At 44.9% G+C, this 20,330-nt stretch overlaps 1 protein-coding gene across 3 annotated transcripts in view; it reads right to left on the bottom strand.

Annotated features, from left to right (window-relative positions):
• Nucleotides 1-16,377, bottom strand: part of LOC306695975 (E3 ubiquitin-protein ligase DTX4-like) — a 36,018-nt gene extending 19,641 nt beyond the window's left edge. Inside the window, exons 1-2 of one of the 3 annotated variants that reach the window (XM_079159436.1) lie at nucleotides 16,333-16,377; nucleotides 15,061-15,287 (exon numbers count right to left, since the gene is read on the bottom strand). In XM_079159436.1, the coding sequence (XP_079015562.1) occupies nucleotides 15,061-15,271 (211 nt within the window). In that variant the 5' untranslated portion in view covers nucleotides 15,272-15,287; nucleotides 16,333-16,377. Of the gene's footprint in view, nucleotides 1-15,060; nucleotides 15,288-15,563; nucleotides 15,979-16,332 lie in introns of those variants that run through there. The other 2 variants (XM_079159434.1, XM_079159435.1) reach the window with 2 other exon arrangements.
• Between the last annotated feature and the right edge of the window lie 3,953 nt (nucleotides 16,378-20,330).

The following is a 20,330-nucleotide window of genomic DNA, read 5'->3' as shown; positions in this document are numbered from 1 at the left end:
AAAACAAAAGTAACGGACAGAAAAAACCCTTCTGTCTGCGTTCTCTCCGTCTTGTGGGTCATGTGGAATTCTAAGTGGTAAATGTTAGGAAAAGTAACTGATACATATTTAAAGAAACACTGAAGGGTGTGCTGTTGTGTTGCCTTATACAGCTATATGTTTCTAAATAGGAGATTAGTTTGGTTGGACTGTTCAGTAACTTGCAAAATAGTCTTAGAAACCAACCAAGAGAGAAGTGGGAGGAGGGTCCCTAAACCAACCAATCAGAAACTACCTCGGTCTCCAGGGGTAACAGGCTATTCAGTCCATGCCAGGACAAGGAGCCGAAGACATATGTGTGTGTGTGTGTGTGTGTGTGTGTGTGTGTGTGTGTGTGAGAGAGACTAATACAAAGAGGTTATATTGGCAGTGTCATCAGCACAAAGACATCAAAAGGACGGGGCTGAATGGAGGGAGGCTGCATTTGTTTGGTGAGGACAGAGACAGAGGGACAGAGAGAGACAGAAAGAGACAGAGGGACAGAGAGAGACAGAGGGACAGAGAGACAGAGGGACAGAGAGACAGAGAGACAGAGGGAGACAGAGAGACAGAGGGAGACAGAGAGACAGAGGGACAGAGAGAGACAGAGGGACAGAGAGACAGAGGGAGACAGAGGGACAGAGAGACAGAGGGAGACAGAGAGACAGAGGGACAGAGAGACAGAGGGACAGAGAGAGACAGAGAGACAGAGGGAGACAGAGAGACAGAGGGAGACAGAGAGACAGAGGGACAGAGAGAGACAGAGAGACAGAGGGAGACAGAGAGACAGAGGGACAGAGAGAGACAGAGGGACAGAGAGACAGAGGGAGACAGAGGGACAGAGAGACAGAGGGAGACAGAGAGACAGAGGGACAGAGAGACAGAGGGACAGAGAGACAGAGAGACAGAGGGACAGAGAGAGACAGAGGTACAGAAAGAGACAGAGGGACAGAGAGACAGAGAGAGACAGAGGGACAGAGAGACAGAGGGACAGAAAGAGACAGAGGTACAGAAAGAGACAGAGGGACAGAGAGACAGAGAGACAGAGAGAGACAGAGGGACAGAGAGAGACAGAGGGACAGAGAGACAGAGAGACAGATAGACAGAGGGACAGAGAGAGACAGAGGGACAGAGAGACAGAGGGACAGAAAGAGACAGAGGTACAGAGAGAGACAGAGGGACAGAAAGAGACAGAGGGACAGAGAGACAGATAGACAGAGGGACAGAGAGAGACAGAGGGACAGAGAGAGACAGAGGGACAGAGAGACAGAGGGACAGAGAGACAGATAGACAGAGGGACAGAGAGAGACAGAGGGACAGAGAGAGACAGAGGGACAGAGAGACAGAGGGACAGATAGACAGAGGGACAGAGAGAGACAGAGGGACAGAGAGACAGAGAGAGACAGAGGGAGACAGAGAGACAGAGGGACAGAAAGAGACAGAGGGACAGAGAGACAGATAGACAGAGAGACAGAGGGACAGAGAGACAGAGGGACAGAGAGAGACAGATAGAGACAGAGGGACAGAGAGACAGAGGGAGACAGAGGGACAGAGAGAGACAGAGGGACAGAGAGAGACAGAGGGACAGAGAGACAGAGGGACAGAGAGACAGATAGACAGAGGGACAGAGAGAGACAGAGGGACAGAGAGAGACAGAGGGACAGAGAGACAGAGGGACAGAGAGACAGATAGACAGAGGGACAGAGAGAGACAGAGGGACAGAGGGACAGAGAGACAGAGAGAGACAGAGGGAGACAGAGAGACAGAGGGACAGAAAGAGACAGAGGGACAGAGAGACAGATAGACAGAGAGACAGAGGGACAGAGAGACAGAGGGACAGAGAGAGACAGAGAGAGACAGAGGGACAGAGAGACAGAGGGACAGAGAGAGACAGAGGGACAGAGAGAGACAGAGGGACAGAGAGAGACAGAGGGACAGAGAGAGACAGAGGGACAGAGAGAGACAGAGGGACAGAGAGACAGAGACACAGAGAGACAGAGAGAGACAGAGAGAGACAGAGGGACAGAGAGAGACAGAGAGAGACAGAGGGACAGAGAGAGACAGAGAGACAGAGGGAGACAGAGAGACAGAGAGAGACAGAGGGACAGAGAGAGACAGAGAGACAGAGGGACACAGAGAGACAGATGGTGAATAACTGTATAGTTTATGTGTATAGTTCCCTCACAAGAAGATACCAATGTATCTATTTAGAGGACAGAGTACATGTTACACAGGAGACAGACATGATATGAAAGGGTGAGACAAAGACAAAGTGAGTGTTTGTGAAAGAGTGAGACCCCCGTCCTCTCTCGCTCTCTGATGATTGCTACGTCAAATCTCAACCTGCAGAGCCAATGTCCATTCACAGCCAGACAAACAGCAGGCTGAGGGTTTTCTGATACAACAATGTGCATTTGCAAGAGTGAAAATAAAGGATTAAACTGTTTTTGATTTTTAGTAATTATTAGTACTCAAAAGCTGCTTAAATGTTGCATATTCATTTGAATTCATTAACCTGATGTGGGAACAGCTGTAAAGGTGTTCACTCCAACGGGGCAGAACCACGTGGGCTCCTTCATTACCTCCCCATTATGTTCATAATAAAAGGAATAATGTAAGCCATAATGAGAAAGGGATTCCAGAATGTCCATTGGGGGGGGGGGGGGGGGGGGGGGGGGGGGGCTACTAGCTGTGCTGCTCCCATAGTTAGTTGGTTGTTTAGTCAGTAATTCTACAAGAAGCAGGCCTACTAATTAAAGGGACATATCATGCTCATACTTGTATAGAAATACAGTAACCACTGGGGCTCAACACCAGAGAGACTATGGACCAAAGTGGTCACCAGTGTAAAACTCAGCAACACAAATGAAGGCAAGCTTCGTCCACGCAGTTCTCATAGTCATCCTGCTGAGGCTGGACACTTTCTCTGTAGCTGAACAATGTAAACGATGAATATGCTAGCTGCTCATCTCCGAACACAGCCCATCACAACGTAACACGGCCTGTCGGGAGCTATCCGTTTCATATATGTCATTCATAACCCACATATGGAGGCCCTGATTAGTAATGCTGTTTCTGCTCTGAGTAAGCTGGTTATCAGGTATTGGCCATGACACGGCCGATCCACATGAACCAAACCGACACAGCGGATCAGTGAAGTCCATGCAGTGAGGTCCTGGTATACATCTGAAGATAACACCAGCTCAGGTATCAGAGTTGGCTTTGGAGTGGAAAGTTGGATCAGTGCATTACCTAAGTAATCATGTAGAGTACATATGACATACGAGCATTTAGAAGTATAACTATTTCTTATTATTTATTTAGAGCACTGATTGGCTCAGTTATTTCTCCAAAAGAAGGCCAGCCCTTTGAACTAAGTTTGAAACATTGGCAGCCATTAAGAGAACCAGAATACAACTCCACAACCAGAAGACTTTAATCCCCTTTAAGCTAGTGGGCACAGGAGACTGGAGTGTGTGTGTGTGTGTGTGTGTGTGTGTGTGTGTGTGTGTGTGTGTGTGTGTGTGTGAGTGTGTGAGTGAGTGTGTGAAATCACGTGTTTATGTGAGTATCGTTATGCTTGGGTGTGTCACAATATGAAATTTTCACAATTATTGTCGGGGGAAATATAACGGTTTTCTCGGTTATTAACCAGAATATTTATAATAGGCCAAAAGCTAATGACCTAAATATGTATTATCATCATCAACTATACTGTACTTTGTTATTAGTCATCTATAGTGGTGATTTGCATAGAAACAAACAATTCAAATGATTAGAAAATAAGAGTTTTTTGTTAATAAATGTAGTCATTAGTTTTATAAGCTGCTCAGAGCTAGTGTTAGGAAGTTAAACAGCTCATAATTCTCTCTAATATCTGTTCTGTTTCTGTGAAAACATCTTCAGTGAGGGACCTCTGAGCGACGGGGCAACCAATCGCCCAGAGGCAGCAGAGCGAAGTGGTCGGGCGGGGGTGTAGGGCTTGACCATGGCATGGAGATAGGAAGGAGCTGTTCCTTTCACTGCCCTGTAGGCTAGCACCAGAGTCTTAAACTGGATTCGAGCTCTTACAGGTAGCCAGTGTAGAGAACGGAGAAGGGAAGTTGTGTGGGAGAACTTGGGGCAATTGAACACCAGGCGAGCTGCAGCTTTCTGGACAAGCTCCAGAGGTCTGATGGCCGACGCCGGGGCTCCGGCAAGTAGAATGGCGCCTGAACGCATCATAATGGAACTAAATGTACTTTATAACAGCAGCTGATAGCTGCCAGCCTAAAGGTGCGTTCACACCAAACGCGTTGAACGCGTTTGGTGTGAACACGGCTTAAGGCTAGCACTAGAAAGCTTTAAGGCCAATCTCCAGATCGCAGATCTTTACTGGATATCAGCTGACTTCTTTTCACACTATGATGGTTAAACTGTAATTATTCACATGAATTCCTGGTTATTTTCTATATCCTCACACGTTGCCGATATAAGGCACTTTTTCTGGTGGATATAAGGCTGCTGACTGTTTCACAGCTCCTCGTCTCAACCCTTCGGTGATTGGCATGACTCTCACACACACACACACACGTGTGTTACGTTGGAGAGAAGAGTTCACCGCACGCACAAACGTGTCTCGTGAGACTCGTTCTCACTGGACAACACTGCAGGAATCAGGACACCTTAGCTATCATCGCGGGTATGAAAGCGTGACTTATATAACCGCGGTTACTGCAGAACCAGTTGGTCCTGACATCCTGAGGTGTGCCCCATGTCTACAAAGTATAGAAGACTCTGCAGATAGTAAAAGCATGTGCTAGTGGCTCTGACAGCTACAGCTGAGGGGCTCCACAAATACTGTGCACGTGTTTGTCCATGTGTTGTACACAGCAGTACAGCACACAGTACCACACCCCTTCTCAATGTTTCGTCTGTCAGAGCTGCATCTACTCAAGGCCTGCTGCTGCTTCCACATGTCATGTCTGGGTGTGGCCACTGGATTCATGCCCTGCTCAGGCTGTGTGATGGCATGTGAGCGCAGGGTGATATCTACTGAACCCACGGTCTACCCCTCACCTACTGAACAGAAAATAGAAAGTAGCTGGAGGTCATTTCACAAAATCCAACAACATGAACGATGGAGCTGAATGAACTGCTGAAGGTGAACTAATCTGTTGTTGTGTGGTGAAGAGCTGAAAGCAAAAGTAAACATGGGATATATGTGTGAATAATTAAAGAGCACCAGTGAGACACATTAAAGTGAGTGAAATGTATGAGAGGGGGAGAGAGGACAAAGAGGCCTGAGGCAGGTGGAGAAAGAGACCGGCCATCTGGTCCTCATTGTTCTCTCTACCATGACCCCTCTCTGCACACACACACACACACACACCACTGCAGACTGACCAGCAGGCGGGCACATGTTAAGGTCGGGTCATGCTTTATGCACAAGGGTGTTTGTGCTCCTCTACCTCATGAAACCGTCAACAGCAGTGACTCTGTGAGAAAATCCAGCTCCCATGGTGAGCCAGCACTTCCTCTTCCTCTCTGTCTGTCCAATTCTAGACATGGCTGCCATTCACACAGGTGTTTTGGACACAACTATGTCATTTTTGAAGTGATGCATGTGTCATAAAAGCATGCACATGTGTCATGTAGACCTCAGCTCACTGTTTACCTGCATCTCCTCACAGCAGCCTGCTGCTTCACAGTCTTGCATGTGTCGATGAAACAGCCTAAATCTGATCTGATATCATGTTATCGTATCATTTATCAGCTCATCGAACAACACAGAAACAGCAACAACACGTGTCACTCGCTGACCTATCCGCACCCCCTGCTGACAGCTAAAGTTAACTAGCATGTTAGTTACATTGTGGAGCGTTCAAGCTCCATTCAGTAAAAACAAGTGAGTACCTCGGAGCAGCAGAACGATGAAGGGCTGACGGACGGTTAAGGAAATGACTAAACTCACGTAATCTATGTGAGGCACTGTCAAGGTTACAAATAGAACAATACAATGAAGGACAGAAAACAACAGAAAGGTGAGACGGGAAGTCAGAGGAGCCGTGGGACAGTTGTGTCAAAGGTAAAGAGAGACGGGGTGAGGAGGGAGAGAGAGACGGGGTGAGGAGGGAGAGAGAGACGGGGTGAGGAGGGAGAGAGAGACGGGGTGAGGAGGGGGAGAGAGACGGGGTGAGGAGGGGGAGAGAGACGGGGTGAGGAGGGGGAGAGAGACGGGGTGAGGAGGGAGAGAGAGACGGGGTGAGGAGGGGGAGAGAGACGGGGTGAGGAGGGAGAGAGAGACGGGGTGAGGAGGGAGAGAGAGACGGGGTGAGGAGGGAGAGAGAGACGGGGTGAGGAGGGAGAGAGAGACGGGGTGAGGAGGGAGAGAGAGACGGGGTGAGGAGGGGGAGAGAGACGGGGTGAGGAGGGAGAGAGAGACGGGGTGAGGAGGGAGAGAGAGACGGGGTGAGGAGGGAGAGAGAGACGGGGTGAGGAGGGGGAGAGAGACGGGGTGAGGAGGGAGAGAGAGACGGGGTGAGGAGGGAGAGAGAGACGGTGTGAGGAGGGAAAGAGAGACGGGGTGAGGAGGGAGAGAGAGACGGGGTGAGGAGGGAGAGAGAGACGGGGTGAGGAGGGAGAGAGAGACGGGGTGAGGAGGGAGAGAGAGACGGGGTGAGGAGGGAGAGAGAGTTGTGAGACAACACAACTCCTTCTACCTCTTCATCAATATATTATATATTGTATATTGAGGAAGAGTTTCTCTCTGGCCTACATGAATGGAAGCCTCCTTCTTCACAGCTACATTTCCATACAACTGCCAGCACAGTTAGGCGAGGAATGTTTCCATCAGCAGGGTTGAAGGGAATAAATGATCTTCTTGGACATGAGAAGAAAACATAACTATCAAAGCTGATGATTGGATCATTGAGTGGAGTCTAAAACACATCCTCCTTTTCTCCGTGTTCTGCTTCCATCTGGTTGATTCCCCGCTCATACCTCATACACATATACGTATGATGCTCTGTAGGTTGGACAAACGGATCAGAGCAACATCCATTCTAAATAGTGACAGAAACATAGAGATAAGCTTGGATAGAACAGCTATTCAGGAATTTGTAAATCCACTTAAATTAATGTATCATTGCACTTTAATAAAGTTGTGAGATTTACATTTTATATTAAATAATGATCCAAAATGAAATCAGCAGAGGTTATCTGTCTGTCGGTTGCCGTCTGTCCATCTATCTATATCTATAGCTATATCTATATCTACCTATCACTCTCTAAGACACACACATTCTCTGGCACTACTTCTGTCTTTCTTTTGTTCCATCTCATCTCTTCGCCTCCCCGTGATCCCCTCTAAACCCCATCACATGAGAGTCATCAGCCACAGGCAATCCACTGTGTGTGTGTGTGTGTGTGTGTGCGTGTGTGTGCGCGTGTGCGTGTGCCTGGTCAGTGCTTCCCACATATAAAGATGTGACTGGTGTGCTTGCAGTGTTTGAAGGGCTTCTGAGGCGATGCGTTGTTGTCCATAACCACAGTGGGATGGATGATACAATAACACAGCAGTGACATGAACATGTGATGTCTTCACAGGCTCTCATATACGTCCACTCACTGTGTGTTTCAGAGCAGCCAGTGAGTGATGTCCCCCCCGAGTCCACCCTCAGAGTAACCCGACACGCAGAGTTTCCTCCACCTCTTCCTCTTCCCTGCTCTGGTTTCCTTCCCTCTTCCTTCCTGTGATTTATGTCTGACCATGCCGAGTCCAGTCTGCTAGCTTGAAGCTAAGCTAGTTCTTCCTATCACGAAATAGTGTGAGTTCTATTAATGATGTGAAAGATAATAATAATTCCTATTTTAGTTTTCATGTATCTGCCTTGACAGCTGTATGCAAATATAGGTTAGTGGTTCTTAGAACGATCCGGTCCGATCAGGTCACTTTAATCTTCCTCCTGACCTCTTCCTCACTTCATCTTTTCTTTTTCCATCCCCCTCCCTGCTGTTTACCTTTCTCTAACACTTTTTCTCACCCTCTCTCCTCTGACTGTCGGGCCGCCTCCTCCCTTCAGCTCTCTCTGCGTCTTTGTCTCTACTTTGTCTCACCTTGGTAGAGTCCAATCCCCTGAGTTCTGGGTTCAGGGTCAACTTTCAGCTCCAAAGAGGTAGTGAGAGATAGATCAGGCGTCAAGACAAAAGAAGAGAGACCCTAACCGTTACAGTCAAAATGCATCCAAAACTCTCTACAGGAAGTACTGGATTTGCATATGCAATCATTTATGTACATTTGAATAGTTCTACATGTGAAAACTACAGTAACGTCATTTCTCTATGGAGTTCACAGGTACAGGTAATTGTTGAGGAATTGCTAAAAATCTGAATTATCATACAAACTACCAGCAGTGCGTCTACATGTCTGCTCTGTGAGATGATTTCACGACATCATGTTAACAAGAAGCAGTTTCCATGTTAGACACACAGTTCACACTGCGACATGTCATCTGGACAAAGACTGGTGCCGCGCGGCCAACATCACTAGCGCCAATACATTCTTTTATATATACTTATTTTACAAGTCATCTCTTAGACTTGAAAAGGACTACTTTTCCTTTTTATTTGTCCTCGAAATTGACTCTTCTGTCTAAATATAAGAGGCCATATAAGAACTTTGCCTAAATTCAAGAGTGTAAAACTGGCAAAATTGTGATTGAATGGTGCATTAATGAATATGATCTGCAATGTGAAAGGTGCAGCTGGCAACATCACTGCCAGCTTCAGTCCCACGGCTGCTGTAAGCTACATGCAGACAGACACATTGAGCATCGTGTACAGCAGTGGGTCTCAAACTGTTGGGCGCGCCCCTCTAGTGGGGCGTGGCGGTATTGCAGGTGGAGGTCTAAACGGACGTGAGTACAGCTTCCTGCTGTCACAGTGTTTTAAATACATTGATAAGACAGGGTATGCTAAATGCAGCCTCTGCTCCAAGGAGATAAAGTACAGCAACAAGAGCTCACGTGTCCTCTCATCATACTGACAGACACAGTTCACTGTGATGACAACAGCCAGAGGACTAACAGTCCCACGTGCAGTTAAATCACAGCTATTATTTTACTCTTGAAAAGCTACCTTAGCCAGAGTAGATTATCATTTTCATTGAAATAATTGAACTGGATTGGATGCATATTAATTGCCAAATAGAATATTGGCCACAATCCTAACAGCTGTACAGTAACAGTAGAAGTTAATATGAAGCCATACAGTAATGAAAACTAATCACTTTATTTGTACAGGCGATGGTTCTCACTACTTTTGCTATCTTTGTTTTTATATGACTAAAACTTTTAAAGATTAATAATAATAGAGCTGAAATACTGATTAATAACTGAATAATAAATTCGTTTTTTGCTTAAAGTAAATGTTTTATCACTTAATTTTCTTCTCAGAGTTCACCAGAATGCTACATTTTAAAGCTCATATTTAAAATAGAATTCTCCTGGTATGTGTAAACATATGGAGTCACAAAATGTTATTTCAATAACAGTTCAACATGGACCATTTTGTTCCAATTTTGTTGGGGCGGTGGGGCATGAAAATGTTACTTCCTCCAAAGTGGGGCGTGACAGGAAAAGTTTAGAACCACTGGTGTACAGTGTCATGGAAGCTCAGGTGGTGTGGTTGGTCTAAACCTGTCGTGAGCTGACTCCTTCCACTCACCTGGGTTGTTGTGTGCATGTAAATGTTGTCAGTGTTCATGTTTGGTTCCACTCCCTCCTTCCCCCTCTCTTGTCACCACAATACCCCACCCCCCTTGTGTCTCTGGGGAGTCCAACCCTTGTCTCCCCCCTCCTCCCCCATGACCCTAACACCCCTGGGCATTGTGGGGGTCTGGGAATGTGTCTCCTTCAGCAGGACCAGCTGGAACGAGAGGAGCAACAGGCTGCAGGAGCAGTGAAAAAGTTTGAACAACGCCCCTCAAAGAAACCGATGACAAGTAAGGTTTTAAAAGTGCCATGAAATCAGAGAGGGGGACTTAGCTTGTGTCTCCTAAGGGGCTTGAGGAGTTGTAGCATGTATTCACTGACTAATAAAGTGTACACACACACACACACACACACACACACACACACACACACACACACACACACACACACACACACACACACACACACACAGTGCTTCGTTACTGATAACTTCATACTCCTCATCTCAAACAGACACTCGCTACCGTTAGGCTGGGCTTCACCAGTGTAAACCCTGAGAGTGCCAGGCCGACCTCACCGCTCAGGTAATGAATGACTTACGGGGAAAGTGGCCGCTTGCTCTCTCTGATGGTGAACTTGTTAGTGTCGCGTTGTTGCAGCGGTATTGGATGCGGTTCGGAGTCGTGTTACAAGTACCAGTATGATAGTGGTGAGCGGCTCATGTGGATTTCAAAAAAGGAACTGATAAATATTTAAAGAAACTTTAAAGTGTTTCAAGAAGTGTTTCAAGAATCTCAATAAGATTGTAGATTCTGTCTGAAAAAAACACACACATGAAAAATAGATGGGATGAGAGCCACTACAAGCTTGATGTTGGCAGTACTACTGTGGGAAAATGGCCAGTTCAGTGCAATACACATGTAAATAGACTGTACTTGTATATCTCTAGTCTTCTGACCACTCAAAGCTCTTTAACACTACATGTCATCATTCATTCATACACTGGTGAGAGGGGCTCCCATGCACGGTGCCCATCAGGACTCTAACTAACATTCATACAACATTCACACACCGGTTAAGTGTCTTGCCCAAGGACACATCGACATGGACTAGTGGAGCCGGATATCGAACCGTCGATCCTCTGATTGAAGAACATGTCATGTATAACGTAACATATACGACGGAGAGACAGAGAGGCAGAGAGAGAGAGACAGAGAGAGAGGGAGAGAGAGAAACAGAGAGAGAGAGAGGGAGAGAGACACAGACAGAGAGGCAGAGAGAGAGACAGAGAGAGAGAGGGAGAGAGACACAGACAGAGAGGCAGAGAGAGAGACAGAGAGAGAGACAGAGAGCGAAACAGAGAGAGAGAGAGGGACACAGACAGAGAGGCAGAGAGAGAGAGACAGAGAGAGAGAGGGAGAGAGAGAGAGAGGGACACAGACAGAGCGAGAGGGAGAGAGACACAGACAGAGAGAGAGACAGAGAGAGAGAGGGAGAGAGAGAAAGAGAGGGAGAGAGACAGTAAATATCAGTAAAGTTGTCATGTAATGGTACAGTGTAAGTTTCAGGGTGTCTATGAATAAACACATCAGCTCCTCAGGACTAAACTACTACATGTTTAGCACATGTTAACAACATGTTTACCCCATGTTTACAACATGTTTACCACATGTTTACTACAGGTTTATCCCATGTTTACAACATGTTTACTTCATGTTTACCACATGTAGTAAAACTACATGTTAACAACATGTTTAGCACATGTTTACTACAGGTTTATCCCATGTTTACCTCATGTTTACTACATGTTTAATACATGTTTAGCACATGTTTACTTCATGTTTACCTCATGTTTACTTCATGTTTACTTCATGTTTACCACATGTTTACTACATGTTTACTTCATGTTTACTTGATGTTTACTACATGTTTACCACATGTTTACTACATGTTTACTTGATGTTTACTACATGTTTACCACATGTTTACTACATGGTTACTTCATGTTTACTACATGTTTACAACATCTTTACTTCATGTTTACCACATGTTTACTACATGTTTACTTGATGTTTACTTGATGTTTACTACATGTTTACTTCATGTTTACTACATGTTTACTTCATGTTTACCTCATGTTTACCACGAGGCAGAGTGATCTAGATGTTGAGAGTGGTAGAGCCATAGTCAGTGCACACCTTAGCTTGTGTGATTCCTTCTGCTTTGTCTTTTCTCTGAATTAATTTGTTATTCATTTATATGATTATTATATTACATGTTTACAAGGCTAGAAGTTACAAGTTATTATATTCTACTGTAACTGAAGTTTTACATTAAGATGTGTAATAAAGATAAAGATAATAAAGAATGCATCATACAACACATGTTGACTGTATCCAGCGGTGTGTTGGTCATACTTTAGAATGACTTAGTGCTGGTTGACATTGAACAATGCAGAAGATAAGGATCTTAATTAAAGGTCTGACAGCTCGAAGCCCTGTGAGCAGCCTGAAGAGATGAGCTTAGACATGAAATGACAAGTATGTGAAGCAGTGAACAGCAGCAGGTGTGACTGAACAACTTACCTGACACTACAAAACATCCTGACCAACAAATGACAACATTTATATCATGTGCATAAACGTTCATAGGGACATTTCAGAACTGAAACTGATGTGATCAGTGAGATTGTACTGCTTGTTTGGTCTTGAATGTTGTGTTCACTGCGCCTCTTAAATCAGAAAGAGCTCTACAAAATAAAAGGTTTGATATGGGAGTGTCCGAGTCTAGCAAACCTCAGTATTTGGCCAACCTACAACTGGAGTCACATGGTTATCAGAGCCCACCGTTGACTGCTCTCTTTTCTCTTCCTTCCCTCCATCTCCCTCTTCACTGAACTGACCCCCCCCCCCCCCCCCCCCCCCCAGTCTTTCACCTCCTGTGTGTCTCACAGCCGCGATGGATAACTCACATCTGTTCAACAAAATCCAACAATGGTGGAGGAGCGAAAGACGGAGAGAGGGGGAGAGAGAGAGAGAGAATACAGACTCCCCCAATTATCTCACTCCTTCTGCAACCACCACTCCCAATCTGTGTCCATCCCCCACTGCACACACTCGCACTCCTATCTGTCTATCTCTCCCATGTCGAAGCCAAAACCAAAAGGCCCTTGGGACTTTTGCCTATTGACGAAACTAAACACTTGCACCGGAGAGAAGGAGAGGAAGGGGGAGAGGGTGACAGACCCCAGGGAGACGGGGGAGGGAGAGAGAGAAGGGGTGGGGGGTACAGAGGGAGAACAACTCAAGTGAACTCTCTGCTCATTGGGCCTTGATATATTCCATTCTTTCCACAGAATCAAGGTCTCTCTCTGTTTCTTCGTGTCAGGAGTGTGCAGCTGCTGCGTGTGTGCGTGTGCGTGTGTATGTGTGTGTGTAGTGCTAGTGGATAATAGCTAAAGAATGCAGCTAACTCAGTGGTGCGATGGTCATTTGCAGCTGCTCCACACCATCATATTGTTGAATTTTAACCCAACACAGCCACCAAACGCACACACACACACACACACACACACACACACACACACACACACACACACACACACACACACTTTCTCTTTGTTTCTGCCCGACAGAAGTCCCACTCTTAACTTTGAAAAGGAGCTGAATCAATACAAGGGTGTATAGAGCAAATCAATAGAAGGGTTTAGGACACTAAATAACTGCATGTATGAGCATTTCAACTGCATCAGAGATTTATTCGAATCCAAAGAATTCTATAATAATATTGTTGGATGTGGGTAAAAATTGCTCCATATCAAATCAAGCGCTTCCCAAACTAGCAGCTGATGAAGATGTTTTGTCTTCACTTTGGGGAGCTGTCATGCCAGCAGCAGCATGCGAAAAAGTTTCCTGAATGTTGCAGCTGCGGTCCAGAGTAATACACTCTATTACTTGTTCAACGAAAATGCCCTGAATTCAGGTGAAGAGGGACCTTAATTTAACTCTGACTGATGCAACGATTTGTCAGTTTGCAGGAATGAAGCTCACCACGGAAGTCGAAGCAGCGCTCCGCTCATTTGATTTTACGTAAAAAGTGGTTGTGCAATTTCATTTTGCTTCTAAGAGATGCTCTGTGTCCAGTGTTGATACAAAGGTTTGCACATCAGCAGGGATGTAGCCCAACATGGAAGTGAAAGCAGCGCTCTGCAATCTAACATGTTGGCCCTAAAACTAAAGAACACCTGTGATACATAATGATGGTGTTAATGTTAATCAAAAGGATTGTGGTTATCATTGTGCTACTGTTTTCTCATACTACCATATCAGCATGGCCCTGCATGCAATAGGCTCGTAATAACAGACACATAACGCATAAGGTTCGAATTACAGAACATGTTAAGTTATAATCCCATTGACCTGGACGCAGAGTATCAAACAGCCGTTCTTCTCCTGCCCAGAGAAAACTATCCAACCACCATGCTCAGAGTTTTTGCTGAGTACAGAGGAGAAACACCCACAATTCCTCTTCTCCATAACATCTGCATGAGTCTATTGTGGTGACTTTTTACTCAAATGTTACTTAAACTCTCGAATATGTGTTCCAGGAGTGAGCATAAAAGGGGCCCCCACATCTCTAACAATCAAACAGCACAGCAATGATTTCTGGTTATAACATGGCATTGTTTCCATAAGTGCTGACTGTTGGCACAGCAGGAAAACATGCCAATAAGTGCAATTAAGACAAATTGTAAAGCAGACAGATGCTGTTTTTTTTCTCCTCCTATAACTCAAACTTGACACGTATATGTGTAAAGCAATCACCACCGTATCATGTCATTGTTGTCATCGCCCCCAGATTTAGCTCTGTATACTGTCTATGAGCTGGAAACAATGACTTATATGTAGCTACACTGAAAATACTCACATGTGCTGCTTTGCAGGCTGTCCTAATATCTTAGACCTACACTCTGGAACTACACTTTGTAAACAAAGTTGGTGTCTTTATAAATGAGAATTCTCCACTGCAGGATGGCATTGACTGAATCTCAGACTATTCTGCATTTCCTATATGAGGGGTCCACACAGAACTGATTACGCCTTTGTGGTGTAAGGAGCCACACAGTATTTAGCAGTGGTGTGTTTTTGGGCCAACGATAACCTGAGGCATGCAGGTTGTTCAAAAGCCATGGCCATGATGGGTAGCAACCAGCACACAAGAAGCACAGTGTACTTGAAGGTGCCACAATAGCATGTAAAGCCTAGCACCCCGTTGATAGTGATATGGCCCTGACCACTCAATACAAAGCTCAAAGCCCCCCCCCCCCCCCCCCCATCGCTCCCTGTCTTACCTGTGTCCTGTCTGAACTGGTGCATGGACTGAAGATCGATGATGTACGGCGAGAGCCGGCTGTCCACTTGGCCGAGGACCACGCTCCCTCCGCGGGGGTCGCTGCTTCGGATGGCCGCCTCTATCTGGTGGGAGACAGCGGGGCTGTAGGGCCGCCAGCGTCCGTGTTCGTTCAGCCATTCCCACACCACCACGGCGGAGGCCAGGAGCATGTTGTTACTGTTGGCCCTGGAGAGGAAATGAAGGAGGAATAGCAGGAAAATGTTTAATTTGTTAGCTCGAAGTGTTGCTGAACACCTCGGAGATGTGTTTGCCAAAATGAAGCCTGCCCCCTCGAAGCAGAGGCCAACCACACAGCACACAAGGCGGCATATGCACACAACACATTTCTTTAGGGCGATATCAGTTTTAACCAAGCTCTTTCTGGTAGTCCTTAACCCTCGTGATAAATGAACACTGACCGGCTGCTCCCGTAAAACAAAGCCATTTTTGTTTGTTTCTTACATGGAGCCGCAGCTGAGCTAACGCCAGGAGAAGGCGAAACATTCTTCTGCGTAGACCCGAGCTCCTCGCGTGGCAAAACGGAGAAGAAATCACGGTCCTCGCTCGGCTGTTGTTGTTATAACACTGTAATAGGAGGCTATGCCAGCAGCACAGTACACCGAATGTGAAGCGGCCTGTGTGTTGACGTTTAAATGTGCTAGTCCTCGCTCCAGACGCACCGATAGCTTCTCCGACGAGTCGGTTATTTCCAGCGGCGGCCTTCCATTAATGTTGTGTGGGAGAAACCTCCTCGGTGTGGAGGAAAAACGATTCAAAACTATCGCTCGTCATTTAGTGTGGAGCGGGAACTAGATACGTCCACACATACAGCCCGACAGAAGTAGCATTGGCAGGGTGTAGATAGCACCAGCTCGCGTGTTTTTCTCCGGTAGTTCGGGGCGTAGCATACTGAATGTTGAGAAAGTAGTGGCAACCAACAGCGCAACCTCAGTAGGAACCCGGGTCATATCAGAACAGGTTCAACCGGGTCACTGTACACTGGACGTTTCTACTACAAGGCCAGGTGTTAGGAATCAAGTTTTAGTAGTTGCAGTTATTCTGGAGGCTGCTGCAGCTTTTATATATATATATATATATATATATATATATATATATATATATATATATGTAAATATGTACACACGCGAGCGCGTTCATACATCTGTTCAATCATGCACAGCCTCTTCCACCACTGCGCAGAAATGGTATAGGACCTGCATCAAACACTCACCTGTTGATATGAACTTCTGGGTCCACTCTCCTAGTCCAGGACACTTGGAACAAAAACCCCGGTTCGTCACAGACCTCTTCATGAATTAAATCGACCCTTTAGTCCTCTCGGCTCCCCCATGGCTCTTTCCTTCTCGCCCTCCACAAAGCCATTATACTATATCTATTTTAATATATTTATAAAGTCCAATCAGCGAGGAACTTGATTCCCTCTAATGGGTTGGTGGAAGGGAGACGGTGCGTCCATGATTCGTCGAAATAATGAACGGTGCCATGTTTATCCTTTCGCTTCCATCTTCGCCTCACTGTGGGAAAACTTGGTACGAAGCCACAAAGGCTAGTGGGGGGACAGCAGCCGGCTCCTGCCCCTCACCCCGCCTTGTTACCCTCATGGGGATTGGTGGCCGACAACCAATAGAAAGGCGGTCGCCAAAAACTTTCATGCACACCACCGACGTCTAATTAAAATGCCTTGGTTTGACCTATTTGACAACGTTTTGTTCGTCGTTTGTCTATGTGCCTCTGCACTGTAATCGATAACTACCATCATTGTACACGTGTGAACGTGAAATATGATTAAAGTCATGCTCTGATCATGGTACTTTTGTTTTACTTTTTCTTTGGCCACTTTGGAATTCCCTGACAGGCAGCAGGCAGAGTATCGTCAGGTCTGAGGAGTTGTCTGTGGGCTCTTGTCTTTGTGGTGACATGCTGCCACCTGGTGGATAAATGGGATATTCCAAATATGTTTCTGAAGCAGGTCACAGTCAAAAAACATGAAACTTAAATATGAGAATGTAATGTCGTCACATAACAGGTGTGCATGTAACTGTATTACCGTATCTATCGTCTGCTCAATAAACACTCTATTCCTACTTAAATACTCGCTTAGACAGATATTTAAGTAAGTATGACGTCATACGAGTTTGACGCGGGCTCCATAGCTCAGGGGTTAGAGCACTGGTCTTGTAAACCAGGGGTCGCGAGTTCAAATCTCGCTGGGGCCTTGATAACATTTTTATTTTCTTTGATCTACATATTGCGTTGTTACTGCATTGTTCTACGTAGATGCGCCCTAATTCCGCGGAATCGAATCCTGCTCGTGCCTATTTTGACTCGTTGTGATCATCTAGAAATATGTACGTCAGCAACTAAAATAACCATAGTAGTTGTTACTATGTTTCGGAAAGTTGATTATATTTGTCTTTTATTTAGTAACAAAAGATATCAAAAAATGTAGTGGAGTAAAAAGTACAATATTTGCCTTTGAGGTGCAGTGGACTAGAAGTATAAAGTAACATGAAATGTAAATACACAAGTAAAGAACAAGTACCTCAACATTGTACTTAATTACTGTCCAAACTAAGGACCTTATGTGATGATGAAGCAAACAAAGAATGTGACAAGGATTATTATTATTTATCAACATAGTTAAAAGTTCAGATAATCCTCTCTTGGGTAGATATTCAAAGTTGTAATTTTCTGAGTGAAGTTGTTGTAATAACTAAATAGAAAGAAGATGATGAAGTTATCAACTTTTATATTATAGAAAAACAATAACAAAAATGGTGATAAAGTGTAACATAAAGGACTTAAGGTATTAAATTCAATTCATTTTTGTACAGTCCAAAATCACAAATTTAACGGGGAGAAAAGAGGGAGAGACCTGTGGGAGAGGTATAAATAAACTAAAAATGTATGAAAGGACACACACACGCACGCACACACACACGCACGCGCACACACGCACACGCTTTTTTTTCGAGAGACAGCGAGATCCTCCTTGTGGCACTGGAGTGGCAGGTCTGTGACAGGTGTCGGAACTGTGGCAGGCGAGCGGCACTGTTCGGCACCCGAGCGGCACTAGTTCGGCAGCTGCCGAGCTGAGCGGGCGGAGTGGGCGGAGCCACATTTCCTGAGAACACCCATTGTTGTTACGAGAGGTCAGCTGCCATAAATCAGTTTTATGATTTTAGTTGAGCCACCCGTTCTCTGTATACATCCTGAGAGTAACCACGTTGTACTTTTTTGTTTCTCATTCATTTTATTTAAGTATGATTTTGCTGGTTTTGCAACAAAAGGGAACATAATACACTCTTTCCAAATTATTACTTTTATAGTCATTTACAACAATCGGCTAAAATAATGAAAATAAATCATCCGTTTTATTATCATTTAAAAGTATATATATAAAAACGTTTTAAAATTAAAACCCATAAAATCTCCAATCCAAAAATACATGTCTGAAAATATCTTCCTCTGCTTATATGTAGATGTCAGTAGTAGCCACAAGCTGCCAGTGCCAATAGTTGTCACTGGATTGCCGCCAGCAGTCAGAGGGGTGCCGGAGGGTGCCGCCAGCAGTAAGAGGAGTGTGCCCCCCCTGGTCCGTGTATGTTTTGATAGTCTGTTTTATGGTTTATTTGTTTTTCTTTTGAAGAGCAAAGTAAGACAGGTAGTCCGGAAGTAAGAATATGTCAAAATAAAAGTGAAGGTAATAGAATGATATTCTTTGCTAAATATTCAAAATAATTGCCTTTATTTTAAGAATGACAACAGATTCTGTACATTTATGTTTTTCAAAAAAACTAACATGTAACCTTTTGAACCTTGTGGATGATCATGAAGTGGAGTTGATTAAGATTAGTTCTTTGTCCTAATACATTATGGAAGCAGTTCAGCAGTTGAAGCAGTATTTCACTCATTATGTGAGGAGCAATAGTACACCCAGATGGACAAAACGTTTAAATAAAGTCCCTTTTCTGAAGATATAATGTGTTTAATAAAATGATGGTCCATTGGATTTTCAGTTTACAATATCCAGGCACAATAGCATGAATTTACTCATATGGCCTGTATATTGGGTGTGAATTTATGTTCTGGCTATGTACTGAAGTAACATAAATGTAAAAGCTACAAATCTGTTTTGACACATTACCCTCCTCAGAGGTTTGTCAGTTCAGACCGGGTCCTGACATCAATGCAAATGTGCACATGGACTGACCAGATGCACAGTCAGTACAGTACATAATCCATAGATAATTATTATTGACAGGAAGCACGGCAATAAATAATTATCATATTTTGTTTAAAAGTTTGGGCCCGGATAGCTCAGTTGGTAGAGCATCACACTTTTAATCTGAGGGTCCAGGATTCAAGTCCCTGTTCGGGCGCAGGAAGTCTTTTTATCCCAGAGACTGCGTCCCCACAGCAATGCATAATGACAATAAAACTTTGAAAACTACTCTTGGAGAGATCATGTCAGGTCATGTCTTGTACATTTAGCTGATATTGCTGTTGGCTGTTGTGTTCTCATTCAGTAAGGAATAATCCCCTGGGAATGCATTTCCTGTAGTTGAAGAGAGAGACTTTCCCCACCCCTTTGGATCAGATTATTATTGGCCATCATAGCTTGGAAAGCACAGGTGTGATTGAGATCATTAAGCAAAGCTGCATTCCATCATGTGTGGCTGTTTCAGGGCCTTCATAAATGTTGTTAGTGACAGCTGAGCATTTCCTGCTCGAACATGTTCAAATGTCACTGGTGAAAAAGGTCTACTATGTTAGCTGCTGTTGGTGTTGTTGTCTTTTTGGGTGCTGTTAGCAGTGGGGGTCTTGTTGCTGGTGTTGTTGTTCCACTTTGCTTTGCAGTGGGTGATGCAAACAGCCAGCACCATAATCAGCAGCCCAAAACCCACAACCACACAGTACCAGTGGGGAAAGAGAAACCAAGAGGAACCTGGAGATGAAACTGAGGAAATGCAGAGAGAGAAAATTAAGCTGAGACTAAAATCACAATTTCTAGATGTTTTTGAGAGCCGATTGTCAAAACTGTACGAAATGAAGTCACAGCGTCATGTGTTCTCACATAATCACACTTTCCCTGAAAGCAGCGGCTCAGTATTTCCTCTGGTTGGATTATGCTGCATGTTATGATAAGTCTTTCAGACTTGGCCGAGATTGAAGGGTGAGCTCTGACACCACACATCTCCTATTTGC

The sequence above is a fragment of the Pholis gunnellus genome, assembly GCF_910591455.1.
Source record: "Pholis gunnellus genome assembly, chromosome: 5".
NCBI lineage: Eukaryota > Metazoa > Chordata > Actinopteri > Perciformes > Pholidae > Pholis > Pholis gunnellus.
This window is presented reverse-complemented; position numbering and strand designations above follow the sequence as displayed.